This window comes from Leptopilina heterotoma, unplaced genomic scaffold (assembly GCF_015476425.1).
Source record: "Leptopilina heterotoma isolate Lh14 unplaced genomic scaffold, ASM1547642v1 Lhet_265, whole genome shotgun sequence".
NCBI lineage: Eukaryota > Metazoa > Arthropoda > Insecta > Hymenoptera > Figitidae > Leptopilina > Leptopilina heterotoma.
In genome coordinates, this window is record NW_025110975.1 from 104,902 (window position 1) to 122,507 (window position 17,606).

Genomic DNA, 17,606 nt, shown 5'->3' on the forward strand with positions numbered 1-17,606 from the left:
TATTTCACGTGTCTGTTGAAGCTTTTTTATTTTCTGTTTAGCATCACTATTGTTAGCGTCTTTTTCGTTTTTTTGAATCTTAGACACAGTTAGAACCATTTTTATCCAGTTGACGCTATTTTTGCCTTTTCAGTTTAGCGTTGTTATAGCGTTTTCAGCGTGAAGCGTTCAGACGCTAAAGAGAGCGAAGGAAAACAAAATTTTTAGCGTCTTTTTCGTTCCTTCGAATTTTAAACGCAGTTGGAACAATTTTACTTCAGTTGACCCTAACTTTTGCCTTTTTAGTTTAGCGACACTAATTTAGCGTTTTTAGCGTCAATAGTACGAACACCAGGGCGAAAGAAAGATAAAAAAAGCGAGAGGGAAATATTTTTTAACGAAGCACAATTTGTCTTAATCACAATTAACTGAGTAAATAGCAAATTAAAGTTAACTGAAAATTTCAATCAAAAGAAAAAAGAAGAGAGAAAGAGAGAGAGAGAGAGAGAGAGAGAGAGAGAGAGAGAAATATTTGTGAACAAACAAAGAGAATGTTAATAATAATCATTAGTGAGGGAAAAAGATTCACATTGTTTGTGGTATCGCATTTCGTGCAGGCCGTTAAGATAACTGTTTTTCGTGGTCCAGCTTCGCGAAACGATTGAAGAGAAAAGAAGACGCCTATTTTAATTGCCGCTGCCGCTACCATCACCATCACACCGTTACAGTGAAATTCCAGGTCGACCGCTATATATATATATATAAACAATATCAAAAAGTCCTTTTTTTCTTCATTTTAAACACAAATTATTATTTTTCACCTTTAACACGAAATTTCTCACATTTTTTAAATATAAATTTTCCATCTTCATTTCCTTACATTCTGTTTTCATTTTTATTTTCCTATTTTTTAATACTTTTTTTATACTATTTTTAACTATTTTTTATACTATTTTTTACTATTGTTTTTACTATTTTTAATTTCCTAGTGGCTATTATTGCCCTAGGGTAATAATGGGCACTTTATTACCCTAGAGAAAAAAGTGACTATTATTGCCCTAGAGCAATAAAGCGCCCATTATTACCCTAGAGCAACCAAGGGACTATTATTACCCTAGGGCAATGATGGAAACTTTATTGCACTAGAGAAAAAAGTTTCTTTTATTGCCCTAGAGCAATAAAGCGCCCATTATAACCCTAGAGCAATAAAGTGATCATTATTACCTTAGAGCAATAAAGTGACCATTATTGCCCTAGGGCAATAATGGGAACTTTATTGCACTAGGGTAATAATGTGTCCATTATTGCCTTAGGGCAATTTTATTTATTTCTCAAATAAATTTCATAGTTTTTTAATTCTACTAATTAGTATTATTTTTTTTTGTTTACATTTATATAAATTTTATTTTTTTATTGTATATTATTTTTTTTATATTTAAATTTTATTGATATGAAGGAATTGAGAAAAAAGGGGGCGTCTCTGTGGTCGGTTAGTTGATGGTGGCAGGATGAAGTTTTTGAGGTAGCAAACATAGGGTGGTAAAGAGGTGGGAAAGGTGGGAGGAGAGTGAGTGAGTGAGAGAGAGAGGAGGGGGAGTAGTGGTCGCGTCCCGGTCGATACCAAACACAGACATACACACACTCACGACTGTACTTAGTACGTAGTTCTGCTTTCCTACATTGCGTACACACCAAAGTACATGTGCAATTTCTCCCTTCGTTGTACAGGTCCCAGCAAAAACCTCTACTCCGACCGTCTAGACTCATAATTTCCAAAGGAAATCAAATTAACACAGATACAAATTAATATTAATTTTTCCAGCCCCCCATCGAAATGAAAGAGGGGAGAAAGAAAAAAAAATTTTTTTTTTTGCTTTTAGGTTTGCGTAAAAATATCTCTTTGGAAATATTTTGACCTAATATATTTTTTACATTTTCGCGAGGTGTTAGAAAAAAAGAATTTTTGGTTTTTATTTTTTTTTTGTATGATTTTTAGCTAATTTTTCGATTTAATGTTAATTAGGAGTGTAAAGTCTAATTAGAAGTGTGAATCGGTTTAGAGTGTTTGCTGCAAAACGAGTAGGTCTCTCGAAGGTTCGTTAGCTTTCTCCACTTGTTTCTCCCTCTCTCTTTCTCTCACTTCGCCTTTAGGCAATAATTTCTTCCTTCTCGCTCAATTTCCCGTGGCAAAGGTGCAGTGCGTTGGGTCTCGAGGACGTGCCGAACAGCCATTTTGAAAGGAAACGCGTGGCGCAGTTTGTGATGAATTCTTCTTTTCCTCTCTCTCCCCCCACTAGAAACATGACACAATGAATATTGTGACTATTATTATGTTTCCTACATACGATTTATTTCATTTCTTCTGGTTGAAAATATATTTATTACACTTGCTTGGAGCTAAAAAATGATTTTGCGCAGAAGAATATTGAGAATATGGTTACTGCGCAGCGTTATATTGTTAGAAATGTCAGTGAGTAACGAAAAAGTGTTTCTGCGCAGCCAAATATTGCAAATTGTACTACTGCGCAGCCTTACATTGCTAGGAATGTCATTAGGCAACAAAAAACTGCTTCTGCGCAGCCAAATATCGCATATTGTACTACTGCGCAGCGTAAAATTGTTAAAAATGTCACTAAGCAGCTAAAAAGCGTTTTTGCGCAGCCAAATATTGCAAATTGTACTACTGCGCAGCCTAACATTGTTAAGAAAGTGATTAGACAGCAAAAAACTGTTTCTGCGCAGCCAAATGTCCCATATTTTACTACTGCGCAGCGTATAATTGTTAAAAATGACACTAAGCAGTTAAAAAGCGTTTCTGCGCAGCCAAATATTGCAAATTGTAATACTGCGCAGCGTAAACTTGATAATAATATCACTGAGCTGTCAAAAGTTGTTTCTGCGCAGTTAAACAACTATTTCACTCTTACTGCGCATTTTAATATTCTATGCAGTCTTACTGCGCAGCCTAATATTAGTTAAGATACCGCTAAACTACAAAATATTGTTTCTTCTCACCCTAATATCGTTTTTGCGCAGCATAATACTATCTAGAAATATTCTGCGCATTTAACTATTGTGTACAGCGTTACTGCGCAGTGAAATATTAATTAACGTAGATCTGCTCAGCTTAATATTGTTTACATTGTTACTGCGCAGTACAACGCTATAAAGATTAATTATATGTCACTGTAAAATATTTTATACCATATTACTGCGCAGTATAACGCTATAAAGTTATTCTGCGCAGACAAATATTACATAGAGCGTTACTGCGCATTGTAACGCTACTTAGAATCATTCTGCGCAGTATTTAGTGTTAGTGTGCAGTAAAACGTTATGTAGAGTTATACTGCACAGTTTATTATTTCTTAGGGCATTACTGCGCATTTTAACGCTACTTAGAGTTATTCTGCGCAGCCAAATATTTCTTAGAAATTTACTGCGCAGCCTAATACTACCTAGAGTCATTCTGCGCATCGAAATACTGCCTACAGTGTTACTGCGCATGCGTAATTCCTCCGCGCACGCGCCTTAAATAATTGAACTCATTACAACCACTGGATCGACATTTTTCGTCACTTAATTTCAAAAATTTCGACCAGTGCACGTGCGACGAGAAAAAAAAAATAAAATCTAAAAATATTAACTACAAAGTCGCATTTATATTAAGTTCTAGAATTTATATTCCGAGACAATAGTGAATAATTTTCAGAGGTTGAATAAAGGTCAAGCAGTCATTAAATTGCCCTCTTGCTGTGACAAAGTTTCCTTTTTTATTTTCGGTTTTTTTTTTTTTTTGGTTTCTGTTGTTTTTTTTTACTTTATTATTTTTTGCAAAACCACTCATTAAAAGTCATTTTTATCTTCATGAGTGCCTTTTATTTTTCTGCTTACAGTCGTTCTCTTGGACACAACGACGGAGGAGAGCTTGGAATGGACACGTTACCCCTACGGACCACAAGCGAGCACACCCGGCGTAAGTACCCACCTTTTTATTTGCATTATAAATTCACGAAATTGCGATATTATACAAAAGGAGAAACAATAGTAGTTGTTGTATTTATTTATTTTTTTCTTGTAAACTTCCACCTCGTGGACAATTGTGTGTGGAACCCACACAGAGTTTTAGTGATTAACATGTTTTTTTTTCTTTTTTTGTTTTTGTAAAATAAATTCACTATGAAATGTTTAAGAAATTAAATTTTTTTTTCTTGTGATAATTTAATATACTTCAGTGGGAGAATTATTAATGAGAATTATTAGCTTGTAGGAGAAATATTTTTTTCGGGGATTTTAACGATATTTTGGTGGTATATTTGACGCTAAAAATAGCGTCTGGGAACGCTAAATTTTGTTTTTGCAATTTTTAGGTGTCGCTAAATAAACCAAAATTATTCTCTTCTTCGGGAAATATTTTTTCCTCTTTTCTTTTACGATATTTTGCTACTAATCGACCAGTTAATTCAAAAATAGCGTCTGAGGACGCTAAATAATTTTTATTTGTTTGCCAGTGTTATAAAAAACATTTTTTTGAGAAAATTGATCTCTTTTGAATGTTTAGCAACTTGGCATACTTTTTTCTGATTTTTCTTAATTTCTAAAATAAAATTTCCGACCTTTTAGCGTCTTTATTTGACTGTTCTTAGTGTCTAGAGTTTCATAGATTTTTTCCTAGTGTCTCACGTTATCGAAAAAATATTTTTGTAAACAAAACAAATTTTTCTGACTACTGGTGACATTGTACAAGTTTTTAGCTTTCTTTGTTCGCATCAATAGTAAATTTTCCGATTTTTAGCGTCACTTTATACTTTTTTCTGACTTTTAGCGTTCTGTAAATTATATTTAATTTTTTTTTTGACAAAATAGAATTTTTTAAGGTATATACAGAAACTTGACAAAATTTTTAGCGTCTTTTTCATTTCAAAAAAGAATTTTCCGACTTTTAGCATCGCTTTATCAATTTTCTCGAAGTTTAGCGTCCTGTACATTATTTTCTAATATCTCAAGCTGCAATAAAGAATGTTTTTTAACAAAATGCGACTTTTTTCGACATCTAGAAACTTGATTAAATTTTTCAGCGTCTTTTTTCGATTCAAAAAAAAAATTTTCCGACTTTTAGCGTCACTTCATCAATTTTCTTGACGTTTATCGTCTAGTGGATTATTTTCCAGAATCTTGTGCTACCATAAGGAATGTTTTCTAACAAAATAGAAACTATTTTATACGCCTAGAAACTTAAACAAATTTTTTAGCGTCTTTTTTTGTTACAATTCAAATTTTTCTGACTTTTAGCGTAACTTTTTCAACTTTCTTAGTGTTTTGTACATTATTTCCTTGTTAACAGAAAATACTGTTCCTCGCAGAAAATCTTTCTCTATGTCTGGAAACTAAATAAAAATTTTAAGCGTTCTTTTTTTGCGTCAAAAATGAATTTTTCGACTTTTAGCGTCTTTAGCGTTCTGTGGAATATTTTTAAAGGTCTCACGATATTAGAGAGTACTTTTCTTAACAAAAAGAATCTTTTCTGATGACTAGAGACTAGATAACAAATTTCCAGCGTCTTTTTACAGCTAAAAAATTAGTTTTTCTGACTTTTAGCGTCACTTTAACAATTTTCCCGACGTTTAGCGTCCTGTTGATTATTTCCTTGTGTGTTTCGCGGCTATAAAATTTTTTTCTATCAAAATGGATCTTTATTGAACGTCTGCCAACTTGATACTTTCTTAGCGTCTTTTTTGCGTTAAAAAATCAATTTTCTGACCTTTAGCGTCACTTGATCAATTTTCTCAACTTTTAGCGTCGTCTGGACTATTTTCGACTGTGTCTCGAGACTATAAAATTTTTTTTCTATCAAAATGAAACTTTATTCAAAGTCTGACAACTTGATAGACATTGTAGCGTCTTTTTCGTATTAAAAAATCAATTTTTTCGTCTTTTAGCGTCATCTATACCTCACTTTTTCGACTGTAAGTTTACCGACTAATTTTCAATATTTCACTCCAAAATTTCTTTTATTCTCAAAACACAGCAAATGGTTCTTTTTTTCCATTCGACATAAACTCCACGACAAATCTTCTTTTTTTAAATTTTTCACTATAAATTTTTTATTACAAGTAAAATATTAAATTCCCCAATGGTTATACTTCCTTATCTCTTCTTGTTCTTTCTTCTTTCTTCTCATAATTAATAGATAGTTTTTTTTCTTTATTTTTTTTTTTTTTGAGATCATGTTCCTTTCTCTAACTCAATAATTGGTTGGGTGCATTGAGACTTTGTTGAATGCTTCAAAGGATATAGAGGAAGAAGAAGAAGAAGGAGGAGGAGGAGGAGGAGGAGAAGGGGGTAAAAATGAAAAGAACGTTTTCATGAGAAATACAAGTTCTGTGTATGGTCAGCGTTCACGAGGATGTTGGCAAAAAATATATATAAGGATTCGCAACGGTACCATTGCGAACCAGTCCCAAGCACGTTGCATTAAATCATAAAACTCGCTCGTGAGTCGCATTCTCGATGGTTTTGGTCCACTCGACAGAGAGAGAGAGAGAGAAGGAGAGTCGATGGGAGAGTCGCAGATTCCTGGTAGTTTAAGCACCACTTGAAAATTTTCGTTGGTCTCTCTCTCTCTCTTTCTCTCCTTCCCCCCTTCTTTCTTTTTTTCTCTCTTTTTTCTCTTTTTCTTCTTCCCTTTTTCTCTCCCCTTGTTTCTCACCCTCTTTTTCTTATTTTTCTATCTTTATTTTCTCTCCCTCTCTATTTTTTAAAATCCCCCTCCTCCTCTTTTCGTTCTCTTTCCCCATCCTTCTTTCTTGTCTCTTTTTTAAAAATCACCCCCCCCCTGTTTTTTTCTTCTTCCCTCCTTTTTTTTCTTTTCTCTTTTCTTATATTTTTTCTTCCTTCTCTCTCCTTCTCTCTCCTTTTTTATTTTTTTCTCCCTCTCTCCTTCTCTTTTCTTTTTTATATTTTCTCCTCTCTCTCCATCTCTCCTTATTTTCTTCTCTTTTTCTTTCTATTTTCTCTCTCTCTCCCTTCTTATTTTTTTCTCTTGCTTTCTATTTTTTTCTTTCCTCTCTCTCACCTTCTTTCTTCTTATTTTCTTTTCTTTTTTATATTTCTTCCTCCCTTTCTCTTTCTTACTTTCTCCCTTCTTATTTTCTTCTCTTTTTCTTTCTATTTTCTCTCTCTCTCTCTCTTCCTGCTTATTTTTTTTCTCTTTCTTTCTATTTTTTTCTTTCTTCTCTCTCTCTCTCTCTCCCTTTCTTTCTCCATATTTTCTTCTCTTTTTCTTTGTATTTCTTTCTCTTTTCTCTTTTTCCTCTTTCTCCTTCTTCTATTCATTTACCCTCCTGGACCCTTTCTTTTTCTCTAAAAAATTTTTTCGCATTCTTCCCGATTGTTCTTTTTTTTCTCCCCCCCCATTTTTTAATTCTTTATTTTCATCTTCCTATTTTTGTTTAAAAAATTTTTCCACTACTTTGAAATATTTTTTCAAAGTCTTTCCCCCCTCTCTCCTTTTTTTCCTGTCTTAAATTTTTCCACTGTGGAAATTTCTCTCCCGCCCCCCTCTTAACCCTCTTTCCTTCACCCTTCTATTTTTTTCTCTTCGAAATTTTTTTTTTTTTGAATTGTTTCCCACCCCCTACTGTCCCTATACTTTTTTTTTTTGAAAAGTATTTCTTTCTATTGGTCCAAAAAAAAATAATGAGAATAAAAAGTGGGGGGGGGGAATTAGTTCTAGTCTTATTTTTTTCCACTGCGTTAATATTTAATCTACAATTTATCTCCTTTCTATTTTATTGTCTTTGGAAAAATTTTTGAGAAAAAAAGTAAAGAGAGAAACTTGAATTATTTTAATTTTTGTTTTGAAATTCGTAAATTTTTTTTCTTTTTAAATTAAAATTTATCCTCTTTTTTGCTATTTGAAAAATTTTTATTTTGAAAAAAAGGGTGGGGAGAAAGCTTTTATCTGTAATTTTTTTAACTACAGAAATTTCATTCGAAAATTATTCTGTCAATAAACTCCACAGTTCTACTCCCTCTCTACGCCTTTTTTTTTCTTTCTCACAAGTGGTGTTTGCGTTTCACTAAAAAAAAACAAGAGAAAAAATAAACATTCTGGTTAGAAAAAAAAAAAAAAATAGTAGTCATGCTAAATATTGTTTCTCGCTTTTTAATTTTTTCCCAACTCCACTTTACTTCCATTCTACCCCCCCCCCCCTTCTACCCCTCTCTCTCTCTCTGACTGACTTTTTCCTTTTCTGTCTCTCTCGTTACTTTTTCCCAGATTTCGTTTACATATTTTTTGTTTTCGTATCGTTGAACTCGAGACTATAGTGAAAAAGGGAAAGGGAGTTTAATGGATAGGGGTCGAAGGGATGGGGAAGGGGGGCGCGGAAGCGTTAATTACTCGAGTGTGTAAAATTGATTTTACCTCGAAATTTATTTCTTTTCTTTTTTTTTTACAATTTTTTGCTAGTTTGGTAAGATAATAATTTATTCTTAGCTCCTCGCAATTTGTTTTTGAAAATTTCGTAAAGAAGGAAAAAAATTAATAAAAATTAAGGATAATTTAAAATTAGAAATAATTGTCACTAAAAATAAAAAAAAAGTAGAGAGAGAAGTGGTGGGGTTAGTGGTAGGGGGGGAAGTAGAAGAGAAAGGAGAAAATTGGAAAAAATTAATAATAAGTGTCACTAAAATTAAAAAAAATTAAATAAAAAGAATAGTGGGGAGGGGGGAGGATAGTGATATAGGGGAAGTGGAAGAGTAAATAGAAGAGAAAGAAGAAAATGGAAAATAGTTTAAAATAAGGTGGCACTAAAATCAGAAAAATTAAATAAAAAGAATAGTGGGAGGTGGGGGGGGGGATAGTGATAGGGGAAGTGGAAGAGTGTAAAAGGTAACGATTAGCGATACTTGACTAACTGTGTGTGATGGTAAAAGTACAAAGGGCTAAATAATGTAAGAAACATAGTGAGATGGAGATAAAGAAAAAGAATGAAGAAATAAACGTGGCACGCAGTTGGCTTTCGACCTCTCATTCCCCTTTCCATTATTTCTCTCTCTCTCTCTCTCTCTCTCTCTCTCTCTCTCTCTCTCTCTCTCTCTCTCTCTCTCTCTCTCTCTCTCTCTCTTTCTCTCTCTTTCTCTCTTTCTTTCTTTTCCTCTTCTCTTTGGGCCTTAAGTCCAGTTGAAATATTCCCCACAGAGTAATTCTCTAATTCTTTTCATTGGTACTTCTCCCCCCCTCTCTCTCATTTTATCTTTGTTTCTTCTCCCCCACTCTTTCTTTTTATCTCTGTCTCTCTTTCGGCTCACCCTTTTTTTTCTTTCTGTCTCTCAAATTTTTGATAGTCGGCGGATGTACCTCTAATTTGTCTGTTCAAACAAAAAGCAATTTGCTGCCCGCGGGATCCCCCCCCCTCTTCCAACCATCAGCATTTTCCCCTCCACTCATCTTGTAATGGTATTTTCTCCCTCAGGATTGTGATGACGAATATAATAGAGAGAAAGGGAAAAATAGTGATTGGGGAGAAAAAGAGAGAAAGGGAAAATAGTGATTGGGGAATAAAAAAGAAAAAGGGAAAAATAGTGATTAGGGAATAAAAGTGAGAAAAGGAAAAAATAGTGATTGAAGAATAAAAGAGAGAAAAGGAAAATAGTGCTAAAAATAAAAGAGAGAAAGGGAAAATAGTGCTAAAAATAAAAGAGAGAAAAGAGAAAATAGTGTTAGAGTAAAAAAAAATAGTGATTGAAGAATAAAAAAGAGAGAAAAAAAATAGTGATTGAAGAATAAAAGAGAGAAAAGGAAAATAGTGCTAAAGAATAAAAGAGAGAAAGGGAAAAATAGTGATTGGAGGATAAAAGAGGGATAAAAGAAAAAAGGAAAATAGTGCTAAAGAATAAAAGAGTTAAGGGGAAAAATAGTGATTGGAGAAAAAATAGAGTGGGAGGGAGAAAAAGGGTAAAATAGTGTTAGGAGAAAAAGAGAAAAAAATAGTGATAGTGAGTGATAGGGAAAAGAGAGAGAGAGAGAAAGAGAGCGATATTGAAAACAGAAAGAAAGAGTGAGAGAGAGGCAAAAGCTGATTTAAACCTGTCTGGCGGCCCGCTGCGCGCTTAACAACTGAAAAACAAACATGGCGCCCAGTGCAGTGGTCAGCGGGGGCCCAAAACATATATACATGCAGCGTGTGCGCGCGGGGACCACCACTTCTGGTTAGAGAGGTGGAGGGGGGGGGGGGGCAGAGGCCCACTCGCGAAATACCGAGGAACGGGATTTTTCCCAGTTAACAGTAATCGACGGGGAGGGGGAGCGAAATGGGACTTGATTCTCACTATCAATCTTATTTTTATTTATTTTTTTCTTTCTTCCTTCCTTTTAGCGTGAGTCTGTCAAAAGTTAAATTTCTTAGCGTCCAATTGCATATAGGAAATGGAAAATTATTCTCTAGCCTTTAGTTGTCAACGGTTTTTAAAAAACTATTTTCTACTGAAATGGAAATTTTACAGTTGGTTAAGAGCGATTTTTCTAAAATTAGCGTCTTCTACAAGTGGGAAATCACTATTTTTAGCGTCTAGTTGCGAATGATATTAAATTTTTGACGTTAGAAATTAATTTCTTACAGTCAAACATCAATAAAAATTATGAATTTCTCTTATGCCTATAGTGTGGGAAATGTGCGTTTTTTAGCGTCCAGCGTTCAAAAACTGTTATTTCCAGCGTCATTGGCGTTTTTATACCAAAAAGTCCCTTTAATCTGTTTTTTTGTATCAATTTTACCTTTCTAAAACTTTTTTTTCAAAGATGAATAACTTTTTAGCGTCTACTGTCTTTGAAAGCGACATTTTAGCGTCTAGCCTTTTTCACAGTCAGTGGAATATTATTAATTTTTTTTTCTAAATAAAAATTGTTCCCTAAAAAATACGTATTTTTTTAAATATATATATATATCTATCTAATATATAATATATCTATTTTTTTTTTTTTACGTATTTTTTTTTTTCCCTAAATTTAGCGTCTATTGAAAAAAAAACATTTTTTGGTTAAAACGATTATTTTTATTTTCCATTTCAAACCTGAATACTGCTGACGCTAGAATATAATTTTCCCGAGTCTAGCGTCAACAGAAGGATAAAAAAAAAAAAAATTCCAACCGTATTTTTTTTCTACAATTACAAAATTAAAAATTGTAGGTACCTACAATTAAAATTTGAAAATTAAAAAATTAAAAAATTTTCCAAAAATAGAAATTTACAAACTAAACGCTTTATTCCTCGAAAATTCACTTCTTTTACCCTTTCTACGAATACAAGTTTTAAATACACACAAGAGACACGTACTTAAAAATAAAGAAACAAACAAACACTCTTCTTTAAGTTCTTCTCAACTGAAATCACAAGAAGCATTTGTCAAAGTTTTTTTTTTCTTAATTTTTTCCTTAATTCGACTGTTGGTAACAGAAAAAAAGAGTGGGGGAAGAGTTAGAGGAGGGGATATCATTAACAAAAGTAGAAAAAAAAGTAACATTGATAACCACATTTGGAAAAAAAAAGAATATGTCAAGATAATAAAAAAGAAATGAGAGGGAAATAAACGAAAAAGACACGATTTGATATTGGTGACACGCTAAAGGGGTGGGGAGAGGGGGGGGGGGATAAAAAGGGAGAAGGGTTGGTAGAAACGTCTCTCTCTCTCTCTCTCTCTCTCTCTCTCTCTCTCTCTCTCTCTCTCTCTCTCTCTCTCTCCCTAGACGTGGAAATCAAGTCAGATATCATCACGTGACATCGTCAGAAGTTTACATTAAGGGAACGCATTTACATGCAGATATTCACCCCTCTATGATTTACATTCACCCCCCCCTCCCCACTCCAAAACTCTTCTTTTTCCCTCTTACGCTCTTTTCTATTTTTTTTTTTTTTTGCCTTCTAATCATTTATTTCCTAGTATTTTTTAATTTTTCGATATTTTTATTTTTTTTTCTCAACGCGTTTGCACCTTTGTGAAACAAAAAAAGAAAATAAAAACGCAACCTCCCCCCCCCCTACTGTAAAAAAATTGAATTTTAGAAAAGTTACAAGAGATTGACAAATTTCAATTATTTTCAAAAATTTTCCTCAAGTCAATGATTTTCAATATATCTACAATTTTAATAAAATCTTCCAAAAGTATATTCAATTATTTAAAATAAAAAATTTGGATGAAATTCTACACAAACATTTAATTATTTTTATAAATAATAAAAAATTTTTGAGAAAAATTCAATTATATTTACAAATTATTTATAAATTTCTGAGCAATAATTTCAATAATTTCATAAATAATAAATTTTTTTACAAGGATTCAATTATTTTCATAAATATATAATAAAATTCTTTTTAGGAATTCAATTTTTTTTTTTTTTTTTTTTTTTGCATACAATTTTAATCGAATTCCTTGAAAAATATGAATTATTCTTAAAAATGTTATTAAAATTCATTGAAAGAATTCAATTAGTTAAAAAGTTGTGATAAAATTGAATATTAAGAAACATTTAATTATTCAAAAATTTATTTTTATATTTCATTAATTATAAATTCGCGTAGAATTTTTTAATAAAAATTGATTTAAAAATGAATTTCAGTTTAAATTTTCGATAATAATTGAATATTAAAAGTGAATTTTGTGAATAATTTATATCGTGGAACAACAAATTTTTAGAAATAATTAAATTTTAAAAAGCGTTTGAAATTAAAATTTTTGAAAATCTGAATTTTTCATATATTTAACTAACGAACAATTCTGTAGAATTAATTTTTTTTTTAGAAGTTTTATTGAAATTTTTTTTAAAAATGATTTCAAATTTTTACTTTATAATATACATATTATACAATTGAAGAGCTTTTAAATAATCGATAGAATTTCGTAAAATTGAATTTTAAACAGATTTGTTAATTCTCAAGGAACTTGTTAAAAAATTATTAGGGGAATTTTAATTAATTTAATTTTTAATTTATTATTTTAAATTAAAAAACTGAATTAATTTTTTTTTTATTAACAAGAGAAGGAAAGAGAGCAATGTCTCTCTCTCTCTCTCTCTCTCTTCCTTGATATTTTCTGCTGACGAGAGTTTACCTCGCGCCAACGGCTTGTTCAAATACTCGAAGCTAATTCTGTTTTCGGCTGTGTTTGTTCTGACGCTATTCGCCTCGAGGCTTGGTATATTAATAACCCTTTAGAGGCACCCCCCCCCCACCATTCTATTTATACCCCCTCCCCTCCATCTTTCCAAGTTTCACTATCATGTTATCTATCAATGAAAATTCCCTCCGTTTGCCAATTGACCCCTAAGGCGTCTACTTAATAACATTACGGTGTTAATTCTCTTTTGTGTGCGTGAAAAGTAATTTGAATTTTCTTGAAATAGAATTTTCGATTGAATAAACAAACCCTCCCCCCCTCTTCCTCCTTCTCCTCCTCACTTCCTCTCTCTCTCTCTCTCGTCAGTTCTCGCCTCTTCAAACCCTTTCATTCACTATTTGGCTTCAAAATTCGCTTCTCTATTTTACATGCTGTTAATCAAATTTTCTCTTTCAAAACATCTATATAAAGTTGTTTTCGAGTATTAATTTTATTTTGGGTGTGAAATATTTTTTAAATTGACACTTTCAATTTAATTTCACTTTGACTTTTTTTTACTTCGACTATAATTATTATTAGAACAATAATGACTATATTATTATAACAATATATTGTTATAACAATATATTATTATAACAATATATTGTTATATATTGTTATATTGTTATGTTATATTGTTATTATTGTTATATTAATTGTTAAAATAATATATTGTTAGAATTAATAAATTTATTATTATAATAATAAATTTATTAAATATTAAATAAATAATTATTAATAATTTATTATTGTATAATTGTTATTATTATTATTATTATTATTATTATTATTATTATTATTATTATTATTATTATTATTATTATTCTTATCATTATTAATACTACATTTCTATATTTTTGTTATTTTCCATTTTCATCATTCAAATAACTGGAAAATTTTTTTTTCCTTTTTTTGTAAACTGATTTTAATTTAAAAATCGATTTTTCATAATCGAAATAATACTATAGTTGGAGATTAAGCGGGATTAAATTGGGATTCCCCTGGACTGCCGGGGAGAGAGAGAAGGAGAGAATGCAGGGGATTATTGTCCAAGTCCAATATTTTCCACGGCTAATGGGATTAAATTGAGAATTGTTAAAAAACAAGTGTGTACCCACTATTTCAAATATAAAGCTCACACTAAATATACATTTACATATATATATATAGATCATCGAAAAATGCACTGTAAGCTCATTCAACAAAAATTGCAATACTCTCTCTCTCTCTCTCTCTCTCTCTCTCTCTCTCTCTCTCTCTCTCTCTCTCTCTCTCTCTTTTCTCCCCCTCCATTATCCTCTTTTTCTCGCTAACGCTTAAAATCAACAAATCAAAATCCCCTGTTTTTTTTCGCATTTTCTATTCACTATCTATATATACTTTTTTTTATACCACTTTCGAATTATGGAGCAGAGAGATTGACTTGTGTTTTTCTACTCCCCCCCCCCCTTAAAAAAAACTTAAGTCAATCTCTTGTGTTATTTTTTAAATAAATTTCTTGAAAACTCAATTATTTTCAGTCTTTTTTAAATAAATATTTTGAAAATTCAATATTAAAAAATTTTTTTTTTAAATAAATATTTTAAAAATCCAATTATTCTCAGATTTTTTAAACTAAATTTATTGGAAATTCAATTATTTTCAGTCTTTTTTAAATAAATATTTTGAAAATTCAATATTAAAAAAATTTTTTTTTTAAATAAATATTTTAAAAATCCAATTATTCTCAGATTTTTTAAACAAATTTATTGGAAATTCAATTATTTTCAGTCTTTTTTAAATAAATATTTTGAAAATTCAATATTTAAAAATTTTTTTTTAAAATAAATATTTTAAAAATTCAATTATTCTCAGATTTTTAAAACAAATTTATTGGAAATTCAATTATTTTCAGATTTTTTTAATATAAATTTATTTTAAATACAATTATTTACAGTTATTTAAAATAAATTTGTTAAAAATTCAATTACTTTCGGTATTTAAAAAAAAAATTCATTAAAAATTCAAATATTTTCATTTTTTTGAAATAAATTTGTTGAAAAATTAATTATTTTCAGATTTTTGAAATAAATTTATTGGAAATTCAATTATTTTCAGATTTTTTAAATATAAATTAAATTAAAAAAATATAATTAAATTTCGACTAATTTTTATCAACAATTTGATAAAAATATAAATTTTTGACCGTTTGTAAATAAAAGTTTTTATCTGAATTAGAATTACAGTACCGTCCGAAATTGTCAGTCCACCCATTTTCAGAGGAATGACAAAATTTTTTTAACATAAAATTCATGAAAAGAAAAATTTTTTTTGGTTTATATTTTGAAAGACGATAAAATTTTGAAAAGAATAAGACCTTACAGAAGTCATTTGGCCAAAATTTTGTAGAAGATATTCTTAAAAATCGTCATTTTCAATGTTTTACAAAAATTTGAATAACTTCTAAAATAATGAACGCTTTTTAATAATCTTAAGCTTATTTTAAAGACCATTTTCTACAGAATAAGAATTACTTATAGGCATTAACCTGTCATTTTTAACTTGGAATAAGCATGACGTCAAAGGTGGACAAAAAAATTCAAAAAATTTGAAATAATATTATTAAAAGAAAAATAATTTTTGAAATTCAAACATATATTTTTATTAAATTTTCTTGAAAAATCTACACCATATCATGTTTTATATATGTTCTAGAATAGTTTTTAATATAAAAAATTGATTTCAAATTTTTCCAATTTTTTTGTCTAATTTTGACGTCATGCTTATTCCAAGTTAAAAATGACAGGTTAATGCCTATAAGTAATTCTTATTCCGTAGAAAAAGACCTTTAAAATAAGCCTAAGATTATTAAAAAGCGTTCATTATTTTAGAAGTTATTTAAATTTTTGTAAAACATTGAAAATGACGATTTTTAGGAATATCTTCTACAAATTTTGGCCAAATGACTTCTGTAAGGTCTTATTCTTTTCAAAATTTTATCGTCTTTCAAAATATAAACCAAAAAAAATTTTTCTTTTCATGAATTTTATGTTAAAAAATTTTTGTCATTCCTTTAAAAATGGGTGGACTGACAATTGCGGACGGTACTGTATTTTATCGACTTTTCGACAAAATTTCGCTATCCGAGTTGAAATTTTGACTTGTTTTTAACTAGAGTGTGAATAATTTCCCACCAGTATTATATACAAATTACAACTAAATTTTTTTTTAAATAAAAATTCCGACCAAAATCTTGATGAGAATATAAATTTTGAATAAATTATTCCTGTTATAATTTCAATTTCAACAATTTTTGGACCGTTCTTTTTTAAAAATAAAAATTTCGTAAAGATTCCGACCACAGTTTTGATTAAAATATAAATTTTAACAGGTTTTCAAAAAAAAAAAATTTTTAACTAATTTTTCGTAAAGTAAATTATGTAAATTTGGATTTATTGTTTATTTTTAAATGTTATTGTGAATAGAGAGGAAAAAAAGGTGGAGAAACATAGGAAGAGAGAGAGAGAGAGAGAGGAAGAAACTAAATGAAGATATAATGTTGTAAGGAAATAAAAATTGTGTGTTTAAAAAAAGAGAAATTCCATTTGAAAGGATAAGTCTGAGTCACATTGCACAGTGAAGAATAAGAATAAGAAAAAAAAGAAGGAACGCGATAGCATATTCGCGTTATCGTGAAAAATGCGTCGATCGGCAAATTCAACGATAATCTTCACTCTGTATACTGTTAAAGATAAAACTCATATAATACTGATTGAGAAATTGAGAGGCAACAGATGTGACGAGGCTTTTAAATTGGAATGCCATTCATTAGTCATTATTAGTATTATTATTTCCATTATCATTATTATTACTATTATTTTTATTATTATATTATTTTTATTATTATTGTTATCACTACCATTTTTATTTTTATTATTTTTATTATTATTCTTATCACTAATATTTTTTTTTTATTATTATCACTACTATTATTTTTTTTATTATTATTCGTATTTTTATTATTGTTATTATTATTACTAGTACTATTATTATTTTTATTATTACCAGAAAAAAACATATTTTCAGAAAGAATTTAATGGTCAAAAAGAGGGACGTATTCTTTTTCCTTGTGGACTTATTAAATTTATAAAATACATTTCGTCTAAGTCAGTCAACGAATGGTGAACTTCCTTGAGTCTGGAACTTGGGAGTCTAGAAATTTTTCTTTTTTGCCAAACTAGATTCAATTTCTTCTCGGGGGATTTTTCTCTCTCTCTCTTTCTCTCTCTTTGCCACTCGAGATTCAGAAGAGATTCCTTCTCGAAAACATTTTTAGGGGAATCGGAAATAGTCCCACGTGACTTTATGCTTGGTTTAACTAGTTCCCGGTATCATTTTCTTTCATCTTATCCCTATCTTTTTATTTTTTTCTCCCCCTTTCTTTTTTTTTTTTTTTTTTTGCTTTTTTGCTCCCACTCAATTTCAACTTTTC

General features: G+C 30.1%; 1 protein-coding gene across 20 annotated transcripts in view; it reads left to right on the forward strand.

The window, feature by feature from the left end:
* Positions 1-17,606, forward strand: part of LOC122503614 (ephrin type-B receptor 1-B) — a 162,607-nt gene that overhangs the window by 77,082 nt on the left and 67,919 nt on the right. For all 20 annotated transcript variants that reach the window (XM_043614213.1, XM_043614215.1, XM_043614216.1 and 17 more), the window contains one exon: positions 3,876-3,955. In XM_043614213.1, the coding sequence (XP_043470148.1) occupies positions 3,876-3,955 (80 nt within the window). The remainder of the gene's footprint in view (positions 1-3,875; positions 3,956-17,606) is intronic.